Source organism: Phaethon lepturus, unplaced genomic scaffold (assembly GCF_000687285.1).
Source record: "Phaethon lepturus isolate BGI_N335 unplaced genomic scaffold, ASM68728v1 scaffold11772, whole genome shotgun sequence".
In the NCBI taxonomy this organism is placed as follows: domain Eukaryota; kingdom Metazoa; phylum Chordata; class Aves; order Phaethontiformes; family Phaethontidae; genus Phaethon; species Phaethon lepturus.
Genome location: NW_010521302.1, coordinates 18389 through 39423, shown reverse-complemented (window position 1 = coordinate 39423; position 21035 = coordinate 18389). Strand labels below are relative to the sequence as shown.

General features: G+C 37.5%; 1 protein-coding gene across 1 annotated transcript in view; it reads right to left on the bottom strand.

Annotated features, from left to right (window-relative positions):
• Positions 1–10184, bottom strand: part of LOC104616453 (signal peptide, CUB and EGF-like domain-containing protein 1) — a gene marked incomplete at both ends in the record, with an annotated part of 85860 nt that extends 75676 nt beyond the window's left edge. Inside the window, one exon of the mRNA XM_010281472.1 lies at positions 10056–10184. Coding sequence (XP_010279774.1) covers positions 10056–10184 — 129 coding nt within the window. The remainder of the gene's footprint in view (positions 1–10055) is intronic.
• Between the last annotated feature and the right edge of the window lie 10851 nt (positions 10185–21035).

The window sequence follows — 21035 nt, the reverse complement described above, 5'->3', positions numbered from 1 at the left end:
CTGATTTATACTCTCACTTGTTTTGGTAATTCTCAGATCACATTGGCTTAAGAAAGCAAACGTACGGCAAATTAACATGTAAAGAAAGTTATACCTCATTTGAACTCAAAAGATTAATGTGGGGTGACCAAACGTTAGAGTATTTTGAAGGGGGAAACTTTCAGATACAGAAATAGAAAAAGCAGGATAAGAAAAGCAGTGTGTTCAGATCCTAGCTTCAGAGGGGGCTGGATTTCGGAGGCCTTTTCATCAACTGCAATGAGAATTCCATATTTTTATTAGATTTCCAGAGTGAACATGGATGTATTTTCAAAATTAGTCTCCAGTTTTCAGCTCCAAATTTCTGAAAGCAACAATCCTATTTTCAAAGGTGTTGATTAACTGAAGTCTGTGGGATTGCACCCATGAAAAAACAGGGAGCAGTCCATCTGAGCTACAGTCAATATATACTTTAGGATGAGGGCGGTCACGTACACAAAATACCTATTTCTCTCTAGTGACTCCAAGGTGAGTACAGACAGATGGCTTGTATGCAGACATTTACAATCCATCAGTTGAAGGAATTCATCAGTTTAGGACTTTTAAAGTGATTCTTAATTTGAGGGCTTCATAAGCTTTATAGAAGGGAAAGCTTCTTTATAGAAGGGCTTCACTTCTTCCTTGTTACATGTTTTTCAAATTTCTATGCAAACACCATGATAACGATTTTCATCCATCCATCATGGAACCTGCCATGAAGACAGGAGGCTGCAATGGCTCAGAGTCTGGAAATTTCTACAGTTACCAGCTGCCATAAAACTAAATCTGAGGTTTAGAAGAGAACTAAACATTACAATGCCGTCTCAAAAGAGAGAGTTAACTTTTTTTCTGTGATTGTCTGCTACCACTTGCACCATCAAGACTCTCACAAGATGTGGGCAACCAAATAAAAGTAAACACATACATACAGAACTTGTATGTAAATATCTAATACAGAATTGTCTATAGAACATTTACTTATCATCCTAGCTATTCATATTTGCTCAGCACCTAGTCATCAGTTAGCGGATGGCACTGCAGAATAGTAGTACATGTTATAAAATCTGATGTATGCCACTTTACCACAAAAACTGGATACTTTAAATTGCTGTGATGAATCACAGCTGTTATCATTCATCTAATGTACAGACCAAGCAAGACTGATAAAAGATCTGAAAACACTAATATAGTAAAAATGAGTCACTAAAAAACATATCCGAAAGTAACTTTCTTTTGTCATTTAGGCTTGCATCTGAAAAACAAAGAACTTTAAAAAATGCACTCAAGTTTTTCATCCTGAAAGAATACATTCGTCACTAAAATTCAGTTAGTTGTGCAATTTGCAGCGTGGATTTTTGTGCATGCACCCACTGCAGCTTGTCTCAGGGAGGTTCAGTTGCTTAGTACCTCTGAGCTCCCATTTGCAGGAGTCCTCTAATCCCAAGGTTCTTACTATACTCCAAGGACCCAATCAATGCCAGTCATCGTTTGCAGAAACACAGAACACCTAAAAGTTTAAACCACACAGATTCATCTATTGTTAAAACTTGCATTTCAACACTTCATCCTGTCCGTAAATATATATTATACAGGGCCCCATTTCCATCTTGTGCCTGGGCCCCTCACATTTAGAACAGATCCCTGCTACTCAACCATTGAGCCCTGATTTGGGAGTCTGACCTCCTTCTCTGCCAAGTCCTGAAGTTCTGCTCACGCAAAACTCTCACTGGAATCACTGGAAATGAGTAAGGGCTTCAAGATTTAGATTAATAACTTTCTCTACAAAAATACCATAATTTTCCATGTGTTTTAATAAAAATGAAGAGTTATGAAAAGAAGGCTATTGGCTTTATTCAACCCTCCTCCATCTGCCAAGGAGCTTAAGATTAGTAACCATGAAAATCTGGAAGATGGTTTATAACTGATAATATTATTAGAGGCCCTGCTAATGTGCTAGAGGAGGACAATACTTAACTGTCGGCTCACCTAATAGTCTCCTGGAATTAGGAAAGAAGGGCAAAGAAGACTGGAAAACAGCCAGGAAAATGGACCATTTTTCAGTTTCTCTAAAACATTTGTTTTTATGAGACTAAAAACAACTTTCCAAAAGCTGTTTTGTTTTATATTAAAAATGTTCACATTAAAAAAAAAATCTTTTTGAACTGTTGGGAAACATAAAGAAAAATAAACATCAGTAATAGAAGCATTCATTTGGAGTTCAAGCAAGCAACACATTGCACACAGCTGTCTGGAGAAGAAGAAAAATAAAGCTAAATTAAATGAAAGACATTGGTCTCTAATCATACCAGTGATTATGCAATCCTAAATGAGTTATGTACCACTTTTTGACATTTTACATCTGGGAGCTTTAGAAATTATTTCTTATACATTTGCAACTCTCCTCCCACTTCATGTTGATTGGCAGATTAGGCCATAATCCCCCATCCCAGTGTATACATTCAGAAAAACGGAAGGGTAGGAATACGTAGATTTTGAGTTCTTACTGTTTTGGGTTGGTTTTGAAAGAAAAACACAGAGCACTGGAACATTCACTGCAAGAGGATGAATGATTTGATGTGATACACATACACATGCGTGCATACATAATGTTCTTTTTGTCATCTGAGTCAGATTGTAGATTATACTACCCTGTCAGGAATTAAGCCTACATGCCTGGGCGTGTAGGAGAGGTTTTACCTCTCCTCTCCTAGAATAGGCCAACGGATTTTAAATGAGCACTGCAAGACAGGAACTTGGGTTTAGATTCTAACCTCAGACCTCAGAAGAAAAGAAATTGTGTGATTTCAAACACCAACCTAATTTTTATCCTGATTTGGGATCCAAAGGCCCATTCTATAACAGGCAGATGTTGTTTTCAGGCCTGTGATCATTCTGCTCCTGGTTCGTCTCAGAAGTTTCCACTTTGGCTGGAGGCTGCCAAATGCCTTGCTGCGATTGTTGCTCTGCCGTACCTACCAGAGCTGGCAGACTAGTACCACTCCTGAAGCAGGTTTGGTTGCTCCAGGGAAAGTGTCACCTCTCCTTTCCCACAGGGGCTTCCACATGACTTAGTCACTTTGTCACAAAATGCAAAATAGCATCTGAGAACAGACAAATAAAACAGTAATGTTCATTTTTCAGACTGGAAAATTAGGCCACCTGCCCAAAGCACACCTTCAAGACTGTAGACAGAACCAGGACTCTGCTATTCAATTCTTTGCTACTGAATTCACAGCTGACACTGTGCTTGTGTTTTTGTCTAACATACTGAACATTCAGCTCTTGCAAAGAGCTCCACTGAATCTATAATGCACACTAGTAATTGCATTTCTGACTTAATTTATAATCAGAAGTTCACTCTGCTTCCAGGACTCTTCTCAGTCAGACAGAAGCATAAACTATACTGGATCATCAAAACCTAATTCTGTAGTTATTTTCAGGAGGTCTGACATACAAGAGAATTAATTGAGATATCATACAATAAATAACCAAATTTAGTAATTGTTATTTTTCTCTAAGAGAAACCAAAGTTACACAGAATATTTGAAATAAGAGTGTGTAAGCAGGGATTCAGAAGAGTTAGAATTCTATTCTTGGCTATGCTGCAGACATTCAGACATCCCGTGTAAAGACTGAGAAGTAACCTAAGTATTTTTGCCCTAGTTCCTCATCCATAAAACAATTAAAATTATATTTCTGTTCCTTACAGGATTTTCTGATGACAAATCTATTAGTATCTACAAGGTATTCACATATGTTCCTATATCACAGCAATTAATACCACAGAAAAAGACCTATAAATAAAATAAATATGTCTCTGAATACATTATCATAATTTTTTTGTCCATGCTTCTTTGTATCTTTTTTGATGGTTTCTAAGAAGAGTTTACTAATTAGAGAAATTATAAAGAGCCGAGGACTTCATGAAATCTATGCTAATCTTTAGAAGAGTTAAGATGAATGCAACCTGGAGGCAAGAAGTATTTTTGAAAAAAAGCAATGCTTACTCCCTATTAAAAAAGGGACTATCACAAATCAGAGCTAAGGAGAAAATAAAAGAAAAAACCCAAACACAAACCAGAGATCAGTAGCACTTCATAGCTGTTCATATTTACGTCTGAATAGACAAGCAAAAGAAAATCATCACTCTGTGCAATTCCATTCTTTAACCCGAAATATTTTTCACACACAGATTTGGTTTTACAAACAGAAAACAATGAGTTCTGTCAATTTTTTCCCTAACTATATATATGGAAAATTGTGCCTCCAGGAAAAAAGCATAGAAGAGCAGAATGTGGAGGAGGTATTATCTGGTTTTCTACGTAAGAACCAATGACAGCTTTTCTTGCTACATATTTTCGTTGCACACACTTCTTTCTCCATTTTTTTACATTCTGATCAGAGATAGGTGAATTCCAGAAGGCTTGGAACAGCTGGAGTATCAGCTGATGTGTGAGACCTTTGGCAAGGAAATTTTGCGAAGCAAGGCTCCTGCCTTCTAATCCAAATAGTTATGGCACTATCTTCCACTTTCTATTTTCAGATGCTGAATAAATTTCTAAGACTTCGTCAGCAATATCAGCAAGAACTGCTTTCAGCAAAGTTTCTAACAATCTTTTCCTGGATAAATCCCAAGTTTTAGTAATCTGTGATAAACTTCAGAAGTCTCTTCTTTGGTGATGTTTCAGACCAACACAGCACATAATACTCTCCCAGGAAGCTTACATTCTTATACAGGAGGAGAGAAATTATTGTAAGATAATAGTACTCCACATGAGAGTCCTTCAGGAGAAAGGAAAAATAATTCAATGCTCTTTCTGAATTTCCCAAGCAGAGTAACCAAATACTATTGTGCTATCTCACTCACTTTGGCGGGGATACAAAAACAAAACAGTAAAAATCTAATTCTTTGCAGCAGCCTTTTTTGTATTTGATGATTATTGTGTCTTTTTCATCTTCTCTTCCCTAAAGAAAATTATACCTTTTCTTTCATTTTTCTGGCATTAGCCATGTTAGAATTCATGTTTCTTATGGACCCCTTCCAACTTGAGATATTCTATGATTCTATGTTTTCTAGATCACTCACTATTCCCACTGGTCTCTTTTGGCTTCATCCAAGTGCAATGCCCTAAACTGAACAGTCCTCCACCAGCTGAAGCCTTACTGCTACTGAAGGAGCAGAGGGTTTCCTTCCATACGACAATACCTATCCCAATAGCTTGACAATAAACTAAAAACCCCAGGAAATTCTCTTTTACCCTCCTGGGTACATTCTGGAGTCACCATAGTGGCAGCTATGCCAAGCTCCCCTGATACTCTCACTGAAGAGGAAGGCAAATTCTCAAGCCTTCTCTATCGCATCACCATCCATCGCATATCTCACTTTGTACATCACCCAGGCTTACAACACCGGGCTCAATCTACCTCCTCTGCTATCTGTCTTACTGAAAGCCTCCAAGAGGACAAGAAGACAGAGTACAAGTATACCAAATTGTCAAAGAGGCCTCAAATCAATAATGCACTTATACATATACAAAAGTCCGTTCTTCTTAATATTAAGCCAAGAAAGTAAAAAAACCTAGGCAAATTAAGAACACCTTTAAGTGTCATGCTGATTCAGAGCAGGGAGTATATTTTGAATAACCAGTTTTAAAGGCATAAGTCTCATCCATGGACAGTCTGTAGTACAAATTCACAGATTTTACCCAATATCTGAGAACAGACTCTGATTTACCACAAATAAGATGGGTAAAGTGTTTGGCACTAACAGGAAGGATGATCAGTTATGCCATAATCTCTCCTAAAGGCAAGATAAAATGAAAATTGATAGCATGCCTCAACATGTGAAAGACACAATGAAGGAAAAATCAATTTATCAGTAAGATCATGGAGAAAAAAATGATCAAACAGGAAAGAACATCTACACAAGTGAGCTAATTGCTTATAAAAAAAAAAACAAAACAGACTGGTATTTCATACATGAGAGGGGAAAACATATTTCATGACTGGTTTCAAACAAAGGATGAAGAAAACGTACTGCATGAGACCAAATATTAGTCTTGCATCCACTGAGCAGAATTGAGAGCAATTCTGAGAAAGAACTACTGCTATTTCAAGTGATTACAGTGCTAAAATAAATTATTTTTAGCCAGACAAGGGTCTCATCATAGTTTGAATTCCCTGTGGTGTCATTTTATGTTATGCTTGAGAAATTCCTCAATAAAAATGTCAAATAGAAAGTGAGTCAAGTTCTCCTGAGGACAGTTTTGGACATTTTCCAGTACAAATTTTAGCTGTGAATTCTTAGCCAAACACCTCCTTACAACAAATAAATAAATAAGAAATTTCACTTGATTAGAAAGAAAGAGAGAAATGTTGAAACAAGAACTCAGGAAAAAACACTTAACCTGTCAACTGCATCTGATCTAATTAGTTGTGAATACTCCAACTTTGTTATTTATAAAGAAGTTTGTAATCATCTTGCTATACTGACATTACTAGAAAGATGTCCAGTGAAGGTTTAAAAAGGAATGTAAACCCTGACAGAGATGGCTTAAGATTTTGTATAGACTTCAGTCAAACAAGAGATGCAGAAATCCTAATATAATGGTCTTGTCCATTACAACCTGTTTCCTAGAGGTTCCTAGATGGCCTACACAACTATCAGTGAACTATCATGGCATTCCATCCCCAAGCCTTCTATTTTAGCTGTGAATTCTTAGCCAAACACCTCCTTACAACAAATAAATAAATAAGAAATTTCACTTGATTAGAAAGAAAGAGAGAAATGTTGAAACAAGAACTCAGGAAAAAACACTTAACCTGTCAACTGCATCTAGCAGTTAGATAGCCTTCTATCTAAAATCACTATACAAAGATTTTTGTGATGTGTGCATGATAAAATGCAGCCCAAGTCACTGAGAGAGCAATTCAGCTGTCTAAACATCAGAGTCAGATGCCATTTTAGATTCCTTATACCATCCCACCTAGCCTCTATCTCACACTCCAGACCTACTTGTGTAGATCTCACATCACATCTGCCAGCTCCAGGGTGTCCTCATTAGCATAAGATTGCCCTATGTTTAGGCAGTCAGATTGCCCTCTAAGAGTTCTTGCACCTGGCTCCCCACTTGTTGACAAAATGGACCCCAACAGCAATGTCTGGAAGGCCAAAGGGTGGGGGAGAAGTAGGAATAGCGTAGTCTGATGTTGGGTCACTCCTAGCAAATATCCTATCCAAGCACATACACAACCATGGTGCTGTATGAGAAGCTGGTTCAGGCAGGGTTTTCAAAAATCAGCCTACCGTGAGTTTTACAGGCTCATCTACAAATTCCATGGAAATTACATAATTCTATACAAGATACACTACAGCCCTACTTAATGTGTATACAGACTTAATTTCAGCATGCTGATCAAACATTACATGCCTTTTCTAAGGGGAACATAAACTTAATACATAGAATATATGATAAGGTACCCAACTAGCAATCTTCATTTTGACAGTTCTGTAAAGTCCTATAGAAGTTGAGGTGGGAGGAAGGGAAATCAGTAAAAGAATGCATTGAAATGTGAAAAACATTGTCACTAATCTTATGAAGATTTCTTTGTCTCATTATCCACGAAAAGTAAGTGGTTTCTCAAAAGGCAAGAATAGGTGGAAACAGGTAGAAGCCAGGGGACTCATCAAAACTTTAATTCCGTTCAATGCCTAATTTTCATGGGGGGAAAAAAAAATTATTTGAAATAAATTAAGCAAGTTTTACATGTTGGGAAATTTGTCCAAAAGGTTATAAGAGTCCTAATTTAAACATGTGCAAATACAAGGTATGTTTTTGATTTGAGACCTCACTGCATCCTCTTAAAAACAGCCAACTGCATTTACACATTTCTGGTAGCATAAGTGAAGGGAAATACAAGTAGTCCAGTAGGAAGAAGACTCGAATGTTCCCCTTTTCAGAACTGATACTGTGCTAATGGGCACAAACAGACTATCCCAGCAGTCAGTATAACTGATAATGCCAGCAGCCAGCTAGGGACCAAATGATGACAGAAAAATGAAGTTCTCTCTTTTCTAGTGACAGTGTCTCAAATTGGAGTTAATGCATAATAGGCAGTCATAGCAGGATTTGCACGGCCACTGTCAGGATTAAAAATTTCCATCTGAGACCTTACAACTTTCATCCTCAGTAAACTCACTCAAATTTTAAAGAAGGGAAAAAGAGGAACATGCCTTGATTCCCTTTTCAGTGCCTCTAAGTAAAAGCAGTTATTTTACTGAGACATATCAAAGACCATTCATTACTTTCAAATATTTAATCCACATTTGAGGAACAGAAACTTCCCCAGTCCCCAGTCTCAGAATTAGAAAGGCAATTGTGACCTCTTTCAGTGTCCTAAAGTAGCACACTGGGAGAAAGGGAGCTCTTTGTTATTATCCCCACTCATTTGTTCACTGAACTTCTTCTGGAAGCAATGTTTCCTAACATTTTTGGGGTAACACGAAAACTCAGCTCAGAGTAGAACATGAATACGGGCAGACACTGATTCTAAAAAAACGGCAAAATCTCTTAGCAATGTTTGGATCATTACTTTCAGCCATAGCCACCTGTTAAACACAGTGATTTATATTTTTGTAGGCCTTTTTTTCCCCAAACCAAGCGGATGAATAGAAATTAAAGAAAATCAGAAATTTGGCTATTTCTGTAGATCCAGTCTGTATGTTTCATGACCAGAGAACAACAACACAGACAGAAGGGGTCCAACAAAATCTCACAGATCTCCTGAAGGGTTCATCCTTTATCAGGTCACTCCTTTTGCTGTTCATACTTGCTACTACTGTGGGAATCATTTGGAAACAACTTTGAAACTAGCAAGCTATTTGAAACAACATACATGCACCATTATTTTAATTCCAAGTAGTTGAACTATTTTATTATGTTTGTGTCCTGTTTTATCAAGAAATATCTATGAACATTAGTATAGAGTTTTTCTTTCTTTTTTAAATGAATGGCTGGCTGTTCTTTCTATAATACCTCTTGCACAACTGATTATGCGACCACCTCAGTTTTTAACCAAAGTAAAGGTGCTTCATGACACAGATGAAATACCCCTTTTCCACACTGTTTTATAAATATCACCCTGAAGTGAATTTGGGACTGTACCAAACACTGGTCGTTGCATTTATATCGGGAATATTGAGAAAGATAGTCCCTAGGCACTAGGATTTAGCTAAAATGACTAGCAAGTAAGCACGTATGGGCATCTAGATATAGCAGTTAAAGTTCATTTCTATGTAACTAGTGTGAAGAAATTTCAAAACAAAACATGTACTTTTTTAGCTTATAGCATAAACCCAACCTATTTAAACTAGAGCAATGGTTCATGCTCAAACCATGTACTTCATACGTGAATAAAAAAAACAGATCCCCAAATCCTCAGGCTGCTGCAGCAATTAAGATCTTGCTCTGAACATGGCTCTGTACAGTTAGTGGACTGTGTCCCTCTCCTTTGTAAACAGCTATTACTGACAAATGTTTCTTCTGCCCTGTTTCATTGTCCAAATATTCCTTCATCACACACTTTTGTAACTTGCGTTAGTTAACACAATTACATTCTGTAACTTACGTTCATACAGCATATCCTAGAACTATGTTACCCGAAAAGGGCAAAAAGGGGAGGGGGAGCTTTAAAGATATGACTGGAATTACAACAGTTGGAAGAAACAGGCAAAATATATTTAAGTGGATGGGACAGACTACTTTTCTTAAAAAAAGAAGCCCAAACATCCAGCACAGGCTTTGGAGGTCAGGGGTTTTTTTAGCAATGTTAAAGATGGGCAAATTGATTTGAGTATGTTAGGATTAAGAGTGCCAACTTTAAGGATCTGGTCTAAACAACACTGGAGTCAACAGACCGGTTCGAATTTATTCAGTATGATCTGGATGAAGTCTTTACTGAAAACATACCAGTAAGCAGATCAGGCCTTCTTACCACAGCCATGAAACGAAACTTTCTTGCCAGCATTCACTACTTACCAAGACAGTTGTGGCCGTCATGGGCTAACATGAACCCGTCGTAGCATGTACACCTGTAGTTGCCTGGAATGTTGATACACTCGTGGACACAACCCCCATTGTAGAAGTCATTTTCACACTCATCAATATCTAAAACACAAGAGAAGGAAAAAGAAGATTTTGTAAAAAGAGAATACTAAGAATATAGAAAAATTTCTCCAACTGAGCATAGCCTTTGAATATATGCATGTTCCTAATCTTTCTATATACCGATATTGCATATTTCATCCAACAGATGGCTCAGGGAACTACTGATAAAATATATCAGGGTCATATATGATTGAAAAGCAGCAAACCAATGTAGAAAACACTCCTTCCCAAAATAATTGTAGTATCATCACAGTAAACAATTATATGTTGTAAAAATGTAAAAATAAACACCTGATTTTGGTACCTTTTTTATATTTAAAATGTAGGTTTTGGTTTTGTTTTTAAAATAATCAAGCAGACAATGAGTTTAACCTTTGACTTTGTAGTAACAAACAACTATCTGAAACATGCTATTGATATGGCATAAGACAAGAGAAAAGCATGCCTTGTTTAACAAAAAATCGTCTTCGCAGAACAATGAGGACCTGGTATATTCCTGAAAATACATACAGCTGTAGTTCTGTACAACAAACCTTGAAAAACACCATTTTTGAAATACCCATCGCAGTCCACTCAGCTCTATGAAATTACTATTGATAATTTGGTACAGTTTTGTCTGTCTTTTCCCCCTCCCCCATAAAATAAGCCCTATTATAATTTTCTGTATAAATTCAAGTATGGCAATAACAACAAGTCCAATGTTTTATTCTTAGAAGATATGCTAGAATTAATTTTAATTTTTTTTCTGTACTTTGGCCTGTATCTGAAAGAGTACTATGAATGATAAGAGAGATGCATTCTGCTTCAACTACAAAAATCCTGTTATGATCTTCCCCCTGTCATACAAAAATCACTTTTTCACTCATTCTAGAAAGTGCAAACTTTCTTCTTTTTACAGATTGTGTCTTGGCTCATATGTGGAATGTCAGCATCACAGTCACTGCTGTGAATCATTCAGTGGTGCACATCAACCAACTGAAAATACACAAATAATTCTAGACAGCCTTATAGCCTGATAATTGTCAACTCTAAATCTGTGGTGCGCTAGACCAAAAACCCCAGCTACTGACCCCAGGTGCATGATAAATGGATAAAGTAATCTTTTTAGAAAATCACCTGTTACTACACCAGAGCTATCCTCGCCATACATTTCAAATGTGCCTTCCATTGTAGAGGTGGTTGAAATATTTCTGTATTACGTTCAGATTCACATAGCCTTTTTTTTTTTTTAAACTTTTAGAAGTATTCCAGGAAAAGCTTTGCTACCTGGTATACCCAGCGGCAATCCCAAGACAGCAAGGTAGTTTGGTAAAACCAGATTCTTCTGAAAAGCCAGCTCAGACTCGGTCACTCGATGCTTTCAGTATTTCCGGCCCTTGGATTGACTCTGGCTAGGTTTGTCCCTCCTTGTGCAATCCTCTGACATGTTGGATCTGTCAGAGCAGGGACAGGCTCCTCCCAAGTTTTTTTGCAAGCCTTCCCCCTTGGGTCTGCCTTCCCAGAAACCTACCCTAAACTCAGAATAGCGCAGGTCTCCATCCACTTCCCTCCAACAGCTCTGAAGCCCTCCTTCCACAATCTCCTCAGCAGCTTGATATGGGAATTACGAATTTGGCTTTATCTGCAAAACCTGTTAGCTTTTTTGTAAATCAGCATTCAGAACCACAAAAATGCTGGAAATGAGAAGCTGGAGAAAGGATCTGTGTACAAAAAATACTACCTGCTGCTTAAAGGTAAAATTCCTAGTCTTTCACCCACTGCTCTGTTTTGGAAAGTTCCCATCCTGTACTAACAACTTCCACCCATTAGTTGTAGAAGTGCTGACTCAGCACAGCTGGTGGAGGTGTTCTACCTTCTGCAGTCCAGTATGACAACAAAAAGATAACATCTGTGATTTTCCCTGAAAACAATAACCAGCAAGCCAATTACTGCATATTGGCCTCATTTAGAACACACCTGCAGCACGGCAGTGCAAAGTCTCCAAGAAGCTGCACTCCTTTATTTACAGCCCAGTGTGCCTGGGTGCACGTTGACAAAGCATTCCACTGAGGTTTCCACTTAGCAGATATTTGCAGCTTCTATAACTTTTCATTAATATTTCCAGAAACTTCCTATCATTCTCAGGCTACAGGGACAAAACCAGAGCTCTATAGTAATGCCATGTTTTAACAGGCCAAGTCAGTAATCAAAAAGCACGTAACATAATTTTGATGTCAGGTGTGTCGGGCGTTCCTTCAGGACACTCAGGAAAAATGGTAACTTCATTTTTAAGATTTGTTCTTAACTTTTATTCAGCACTGAGTTTCTTCAGAAAAGGGAATTCAGAAGGAAGTGTTATCAGTTTATCTGTTACTCAGCATCACACTGCCAAGGGCTGATCAATTAATTCCCTTTTTTCAAACAATGAATCAAATAGGACTATTTGTTTAAATATGCAATGGAGAAGCCTTCAAAAGGGACAAAAATCAAAGAAATGTGACGCCTTTTCAATGCCTGCCCTTTATATAACACTTATTTCTAAAAAGCTGTCCTGTGATTAGGAGCACAAGGTGCTGATGTTATGCCAATACTTAAGTTCCAGAAAGGGTAATCTAACAGATACATAAACCAGAAAAATAACAAAAGGAACAGATTCTTTTCTTCTCTTTCTCTCAAGGAATTCCAGTTACGTTAAATTTTGCAAAAGTATTAGAATATTACTTCTCCCTTTTGTACCCCAATAGCTGTACAAAACTAGGAGTGGAGCCAAATGTTCTACCTATTTTTAAGAGCCATGTTGTGGGTTTTTTGGTATTTCTTTCCCCTCCAAAACCACATTGCTATTTAATAGATTTCACCTGGCAGGCTGACTGGAATTTCTATCTCCAGTATTGCTAGTAAAACACCAAGGGGATAAGACTGGTGAATTTAACAGTTTATTTTTTAAAAACAACAAACAAACAAAACCACCAAAAGCATGCACAAAGCTGTAAAGTCCAAACGTTGGACTTTTTTCAAGCTCCAGCTGCATCAAGAGAAAAGCAGACAATGTGCCTGCAAACAACGTGAACACCACACCATCTTCTCTTCTCATATACCTGGAGGAGAACATTCTTTAAAGAATGCCTCAGTGAAAGTGCTGAACAACTATAATTTATGGGCAGAATATTATGTCTGACATGGCAGGATATGGCTTCCTTAATAAGCTTAATATAGCAATAAAAGCAATAGGAGTACATTCAAACACATAAAACCTGCAAGCTTGCTCTTCATTTTATCTATTGCAAAACTCAAAATTCGCAGGGGCCAGTTAAGTTAATTTCCTTTCCTGTTATTCTTTTTTTCCTGTAAATTATATAATCGGGTGTTAATCAAACTCTTGGCTCCAAACACCTCAAACTCAGAAAGTTAACTCTTCCTGATAATTTTGTACCTTCAACTACCCTTAACATTTTTGGTGGTTGATCACTTAATATTGTCTTTCACCATGAAGGAATTATCATAACACAAAAACAAAACCAGAGAAACAGGGAGATGTTGCCATCCGACCATGAAACTGCTGTGCTGGACGCAGGTACATATACAGTAGAATTAGCAAGGTTTACTGCAGTCTACCTCTCAATGGGAAACCTAAATTTTTATCTACTCTGTCAAAATATCTACAAAGTTTTCACTCCAGTAAATTCTGCTTGTGCAGGCAGGCAATTCTTGGGGTGTCTAGTGAGTAAACACTGTGAAAAAGTATTTCAATTTCCTCTCTAAGAAGAATTCATTTCATATGGTATTACAATGCCAGCAGTTACAGGAGTCCTGGAAAAAAATTAAATGCATCAAAATTATTAAGAAGGCATAGGGCCATTTATAATAATAACATAGTCCGCCAAGAACCTATTTGGGCTTACTGTGTTCAAATGAGACAGCAACAACTAATGCCAGAGCTGGATGTATAGAACTACATCCTCAGCTGTTGGTGAGCTAGTTTTGACCATCTCTTTCTGGAATTGGTTTGGGAAATCTCCAAAATCCACTGCTTGTTTCAAAAGTTTTAAAGGAAAAAATGATCAGGAAAAAAGGACATAAAAAGCAGCTTGCTTACTTAGGTGTACTAGTAACTGTACTGGTTCAGCTATTTGCCAGGGTGAAAGAAGCTTGGAAACTACATCATGATTCCTTCTGGAAAGCAGAGGTGAATCTTTTTGTTACATCCTGGAAATAACTCTCCTCCAGCAACCCTAGGGAACACAGCATTGCCATGACGTGCTCTGCTGTTGTCCTCTTCAATGAGCAGTGGCGTTACTCAAAGAGTACATACTGTATGAGACTGCAGTTATTATATAAACATCCAAGAACTTCTTAAAAAAAAACTAGACAAGTGTCTGCGAAAATCCTAGCATTTGTTACCATGAGGAAGTGCTGTAATTTACAATCACTGTATTTCAGTTATAGGAAAAGAATTTGAAGTTGTCTTCTCTAAGTGACCTAATTCTTTTTAGTCTGAGGGCACCTGTATCTACTTTATACAGATTGGGGTTGATTCTTCTTTCAGTATCACAGGAGGAATTTACACTATCCCACAAACTGTTCTCATTTGTGTACTCTGCAACAAAGGGGTGGCACACTCAGAAGTCTCACAAGGCCTCCCTGCAGAGAAGCAGCTCTTCCAGGAGCACATACAACTTGACTACGATATGTTCAAAATAAAACAAGAATCGATCTCTTCTGCTTTCAGTATCACAGTATTTCAGCTTTCTGTTTCAGCAGAGAAGACACATCAGCTTGCAATAACTAATGTCCAAAAGACAAACCAAACTGTAAAACAGAGTGAGGAAAATGCTAGTTCCCATTTTGTCTAAACATTTTCAGCAGCAGCATGAAATTTGCTGCATGCTGACCATCTTTTCCAAACACTAACAACCTTTGCTGGAAGGTGGCATAGACTTTATGCCAGGAAAGTACAAAATCTACCTCCAGCAAAATCCATTCCCACTCTTCATTATACCCGTTGCCATTCATTAACTTCCTGAATGTCCAAAAACCATTACAATACATGTAGCAAAATTTATTTGTCAGCACAGCTACAGATCATTATGGGTGAAGCTACTGAAATCAAAGCAAATGTCTCCAAGGAGTTGATGCATTTTGGATCAGTGTCACAGCTAAACTGTCACAGAAGCCTTATGGCTATTAACATGCAAAAGGATGAACGGCTGAGGCCTGAAAGTCAATGAGCCAAATTCAGCTTTTAGTGTTGAATTCCACATATTTATATAGAAAATGGGAAATTATGCATTGGCACAACCTTTATCTTGGCATCTGTCAAGGCCAATGATCCCAACACTCACAATGCAACAGAAGATGTTCAAAATAGGAGTAGGATTGGTCAAAATCTGTGATCATTTTAAAGTATTTGACTACTAATATAAGGGAAAGATCTGGAGTTAATTTAGTAAACACAAATTTCAATTGACTTTGAAAGGAATAATTTATGTGCTTGGACATTTAAAAATAAATAGCCAAAGGAAACTGTCTGCCCACATCAATTTCTTCTAATTTAGAGAACCACAAACAAAACTTAGCACACAGGTATATTATGCAGATGTAGAATATTTCCTACAGGCCCTGGATACATAAAGTAGCTAGAAAAAGAAATATTAAAATCTTTGTAAGTGTATCGTGATGGATAAATCCACATATTTATTCAGTATCTGAAGAGAAAAATATTTTGGTGTTCATCTTCATCTATTTATGTAGCTGCTTTAAACAAAATACTGCCAAAGAGGCATTATGGAAACAGTAAATAACATTGATCTTATAAACTTGCCAGCAAAGAAACTATGTTTTTGCTTTCCTGCTCCATGAGACATTGTTGCTAGTCCCCAACTGAGGACAAAGCATACCACTTGCGGAATTCTCTATTATCAGTTGTCTTCTGCTAAAAAATGCCATACAACAGTTCTGCAATTGCAGCATGTTGCCTGCTTATCCAGAACTGGTATGCACCAAAGGACATTGCAAAATGCTGGAACACATATTTCCATGTGGTAATATTTTGCACTTTTATGGCTTCTCTCTTAAAAGCTTTCAAAAATTTGTACAGATTCTTTACTGAGTTATAGTCACTGTTGATCCTAGGATTAATGCACTGTCATCATTTCCACAGAAAAATAAAGGAGAAAAGCCCCACCCTAGGTTCCAAATCCTACACAATTAAGAATAGAGCTACAGTACAAATAGAACTGTCTTCATCACTGCATAGTTTTAGGCAACCTTGATCTTGGATGTTTCAGAAAGAAGTGACCTTGTAATATCCAAAGGTGAAATCCCACTACTACAGAAGTCAAGAAGCGTTTTTGCCACTGGCTGCACGGAGCCAGGAAGACATGTTTCCTGGGACTCACAGTAAAGGGATCTGCGAGATGGGATCAGCACTTAAATTTCTCGTTCCCACTTCCAATTCAAAATGAGCAGCAATGTAGCACCAATACAGTTACTTTACTTTTAAGAAAACAGGCAGAAATTAAGTAACATGCACACTGACAAGAAAACAAACAAGTTCAAGTCCTGGTTCATAATCAGATCAGCATCCTATTCTTTTTAATGACTGGACTCAAGGACTGTAAAAGCCATTAAAATAAATAAAGAAAAACATGGGAATATTTATATATACTTTGTTGCTTTGGCAGAATCTACATTTAATACACTTTCAGCAGTTCTACATACACAGGATAACCTGAATCTAAAGCATTTGTATTTCTCATATCAAGTTGTACTTTCCTTAAGAACGGAACCAGCTCCAGATCTAAAGGCCAGAAAGAATGCTCACACATAGGTTAAAGACTGCTTTGGTTAAATGCAGGCCAATTTGCCAAAAGTTCAGCTCTCTGAAAAGCACTCAGCCTGAGCAAGAATACTAAAATTATTAGATTCTCAAGAGGAGTTTAGCATCAGCACATTTCCATGTGTTCAAAATTATTTGAGGTCCACTTGGCTTTGCACTTTAAAACTTGTAAGAGTTGACCCAGCTAGATGTATGAAGAATCAGCTGGGGAAATGTTATCAGTCCCACTCGACCTGACCTCAACTGCTGAAATACCACTTCCTTCTGTGATTTTTGTGATAGCAGAATTCAGTATCTACTGCAAGTCCAAATTTTATGATGAAAATATTGACATATCAAGATTAATTCCATTTTTTTCTGCCCCAGACAAAACCTTGAGTAAAACCATCTCAGAGTGAAGTCCATTTCCTAAAACCCCTTCCCATGAAAAACTTCATAAGTCACTTTTTCTGTAAGAGAAAACAAATTAAAACCCATCATTTGTTACATCTGGTTCTTCCTGAGAAGAACCATGTATGTTAACATCTTTATTCCTTAGATCCTGTGACCTTGGAAATGTTATGATCTAACGAATCAAAGAGGAACACACAGTGCAGTTTTTACAGCTTTCAAGTTGTCATGATGTTTCAAGACGCTTGTGCCCAAGAAAACTAAAATTTGATAGCCATTAGGACTACTCTTGGAGCCAATTTCAATGGTGAGCAGACTGGGAAGAGAGTAAAATCAGAAAAAGCAGCCTGATGTTCTCAGTGGAGAAAGGAAAAAGAACAGGTACAATAGGTTGTTTAGTATGAGTTTTTTTCAGTGTAAATCCCTCAAAAGTCTTTCCACTATGGGTACTGCCCCTCCAATGTTTTTCCCATTAGTGCATCCACAAAGAAAAAAACATTAAATTTTACAACTTCCTTCAAAAATGTCACAAACCCCTATTTTCCAGTATAAAAACAGCAGTAAAAAGAAAATTCCATGCCAACTTTGTGGAGATGATTTGGATGCAATCTGTGGTATTGTTGGGGTGTTTTTCTGGAAGCCGTTTCATACAGTTTCCAGAAAACATCAAGTACTCTGTAGCAGTTTTATTTGTTTCCTTTTCTTCTGTGATGGCTGAGCACAAAGTTCATCATGCTTTATATCTTGTTAAAGTATTTGTATGAAAAAAGGGGGGAAAAAATGGAATACAAACCAAACTATGTAGAGGTATGCCCAGCTGGTTAAACAGCACATATATTTTTAAAGTGTGAGCAGCTTCACATTTAGAACTATCTTGCCTAAAAATATTAAGGGTGCATTTGGAAGGCAGATGAGACATCACCCCATTTATCACCATCTGCAGGATGGGACTTTTTTACTTTCTATTTCTTTAATACCTTTTTCTCTGACCACAATTATTATCTCCTAATTTTAGAGAAAGCACAAAGGCACCTATTGCAGATCCTATTTTGTCCTGTGTCTGAATCTGTTTCCTATTATTACACTGATCACAGCAAGCATGAATCAAATTGTCAAGTCACACAGAATAAAGATGGACTTAGAAAAGTCATCTTCACTGCTCGGGGACAGTCAGACAAGCTTTCAGACACACAAGTCCTTCTCGAAGGAGACAATGGAATACATGAACTTCTGAGTTTATCAGCTGTAGAAAAAGTAGGTGTGTTTAGCACTTGTTATTTTGCACATTTTAGTTAATGATCTTCAAATGTTGTTTATCACACAAAGGGAGAATTCGAGAGTCACATTTAAAGACTGCAGTGGCCTAGAGAGTGTCAACCCCATGCTGTAAGCAGAATTCCGCTGACCCAGCTCACATACTGTTAAATGAAACAAGATTGTGAAAATTCAAACCTTCTACAGTAGCTGCATGATTATATTTTACATTTTTAGTGAATGACCATCACATTCTTCACTCACTGATAAGAAATACGGTCTCTGGAGACTCCCTTCCTTATATTTTTCTTAAATTCACCTTCCCTTCCTCAGTTTCCTGTCTCTTTCCTGTACATTTCCCTCCTTGCTTAAACTCCTAGCTCAGAGAGTTAGAAGAACATTTTTAATGGCTGGACATTGATATGCCAATCAAACTGACAACAGACAAATGAATCTACTCCTTTGATTCATTCTTTCAGGATGCCTGCAGCTTGAGGCAGGTATTACTGCTTCAGTGTAGATGTACTTTGCCAATGGAAAGTTACCACTGAAGTACAGGGAAATAAAAATTACTTAAAAAAAAGAAAAAAAAAACCCATAGAAACTGAAAGCTGAGACTGCGTGTACTTGGTGCAATTTACCAGCCACCTAAGTACTCTTTATGGTGGCATATACAACACTGCAGGAGCCAGAATAGAAAGATCAAATAAATGACATGGAACACTCTTCAATTCAGTACCTTACAGAATTTTTTTCTGCTTAATTGACAAGATTTCCTACTGCATTAACATTAGGTTTATATTTTACCTAGAGTACCTTTTGGGGGTCTAAAACCTTTGGACAGCTACAGTCATTTAAGCAAAGTTCTTTCCCTGGGGAAAAATACATTTTTTCTTAATATTCCTGTTGCCCTTATGTGGCATTTGCCATCTCAACCAGCAAAACAGAAACTTAACTGGGACCATTCCGGCTCCACTCATGGTTAATACGGTATTTTTCTAGTTAAAACCAAAATTATTGTTATCCTGCATTACGCATCCTGAAGCCTTGATTAGAGTTTGTCGTGGTTTGGCATTTTTCTTAATTGATATTTAAACAGATTGGCTACAAGTTCTTTGAACTGCAAGTGAGATACCCAAGTAAAGATGGATACCTGCAGAGCACATAACAGTTTTAGAGTCTGTCTTTATTTAGTAGCTGCCATGCCCGACAAACTCAAGCAGAGAGATTTCCTGTTCACAAGCTGTTATGAACGTGAAACATGACATTTGACAGCATTTTTCCCACCACTTCTAAGTCACAGCCATTTCCACCATAATTCCCTCTTTTAATATAATAGGAAATGTTTGATTCCACATCTAATCTTGCAAGTTCCTGGAGATCTAACAGGAGAATATTTCTGTGCGCCTTTACTGCTACAACTGGTGTGCATGCACCCTTAATGATTATCGTTTCTGTAAATCACGGCAGGAGATTATTCTGAGATCTTTAAATTGAAATATGCATCTAAAAACTTTGAGAGAGAGGTTTAAAACAGTGAAACTAGCGGATTTATACAGACATCATTCACTTGCTTTTTTTTCCAACCTCTATAGGCATCTCCCTCATTCTCAGATTGTGTACATCCAACCTTCCTTTGCATTTCATTTTTAAATTTCTGTCCATTGACAAAAGGAAACAATCCCAAGCTTCAATTCTGAAATAATTTCCTTACTACCTGCCAGTGGATGAACATTAACTTACATTCTGTGTCCCTTCATGTAAGAGAACAGAAGGCAACTATTTCTTCCTGCTCATTTCAAAACAAGTCAGTGGCAGATCATGTACTGTACAATGGAAGATTTCTTGCTGCCATATAGCACATGCTTCTTTAGTCCCTGGCAGATTAGCACTACTTCAGTTTCAGGCTGAGGCAGCTAAGGCCACAAGCAGTATGAGAGGTACATAGCAGTGGTTTTCACCTTTCTTGGATATGAGGAACTGTTATGTTTTCCAGCAGAGGTGCAAATCCTTGTATAGCAAATGTATGTCTTCTGACAGCAGGCTTACCACGTGCTTTAGCAGTAGTCCTTGGGCTACTGCAGACTTGTCTGAGAACTGCTCTGCTGTGCTGATTAACCACTTGGGAAATATAATGTAATTTACATCATGTAGGATTTGAAAAATGTAGGGCTTCCTGTCATCCTGTATTACTTGGTCAAACTCCTTACTTTGTATGGGACACATATCAGACATTAATTTTACCAGCCTACAAAAATTCCCATGAGAGTATCATACAACTAATATATCTATGAGCAGAGCAACTCTGTATTATGTACACTGTTGTGGACCGCCATGAGAGAATCATTGCACATACTCAGAAGACTTGTTCAGGGCTGCCTTTCAGTTCA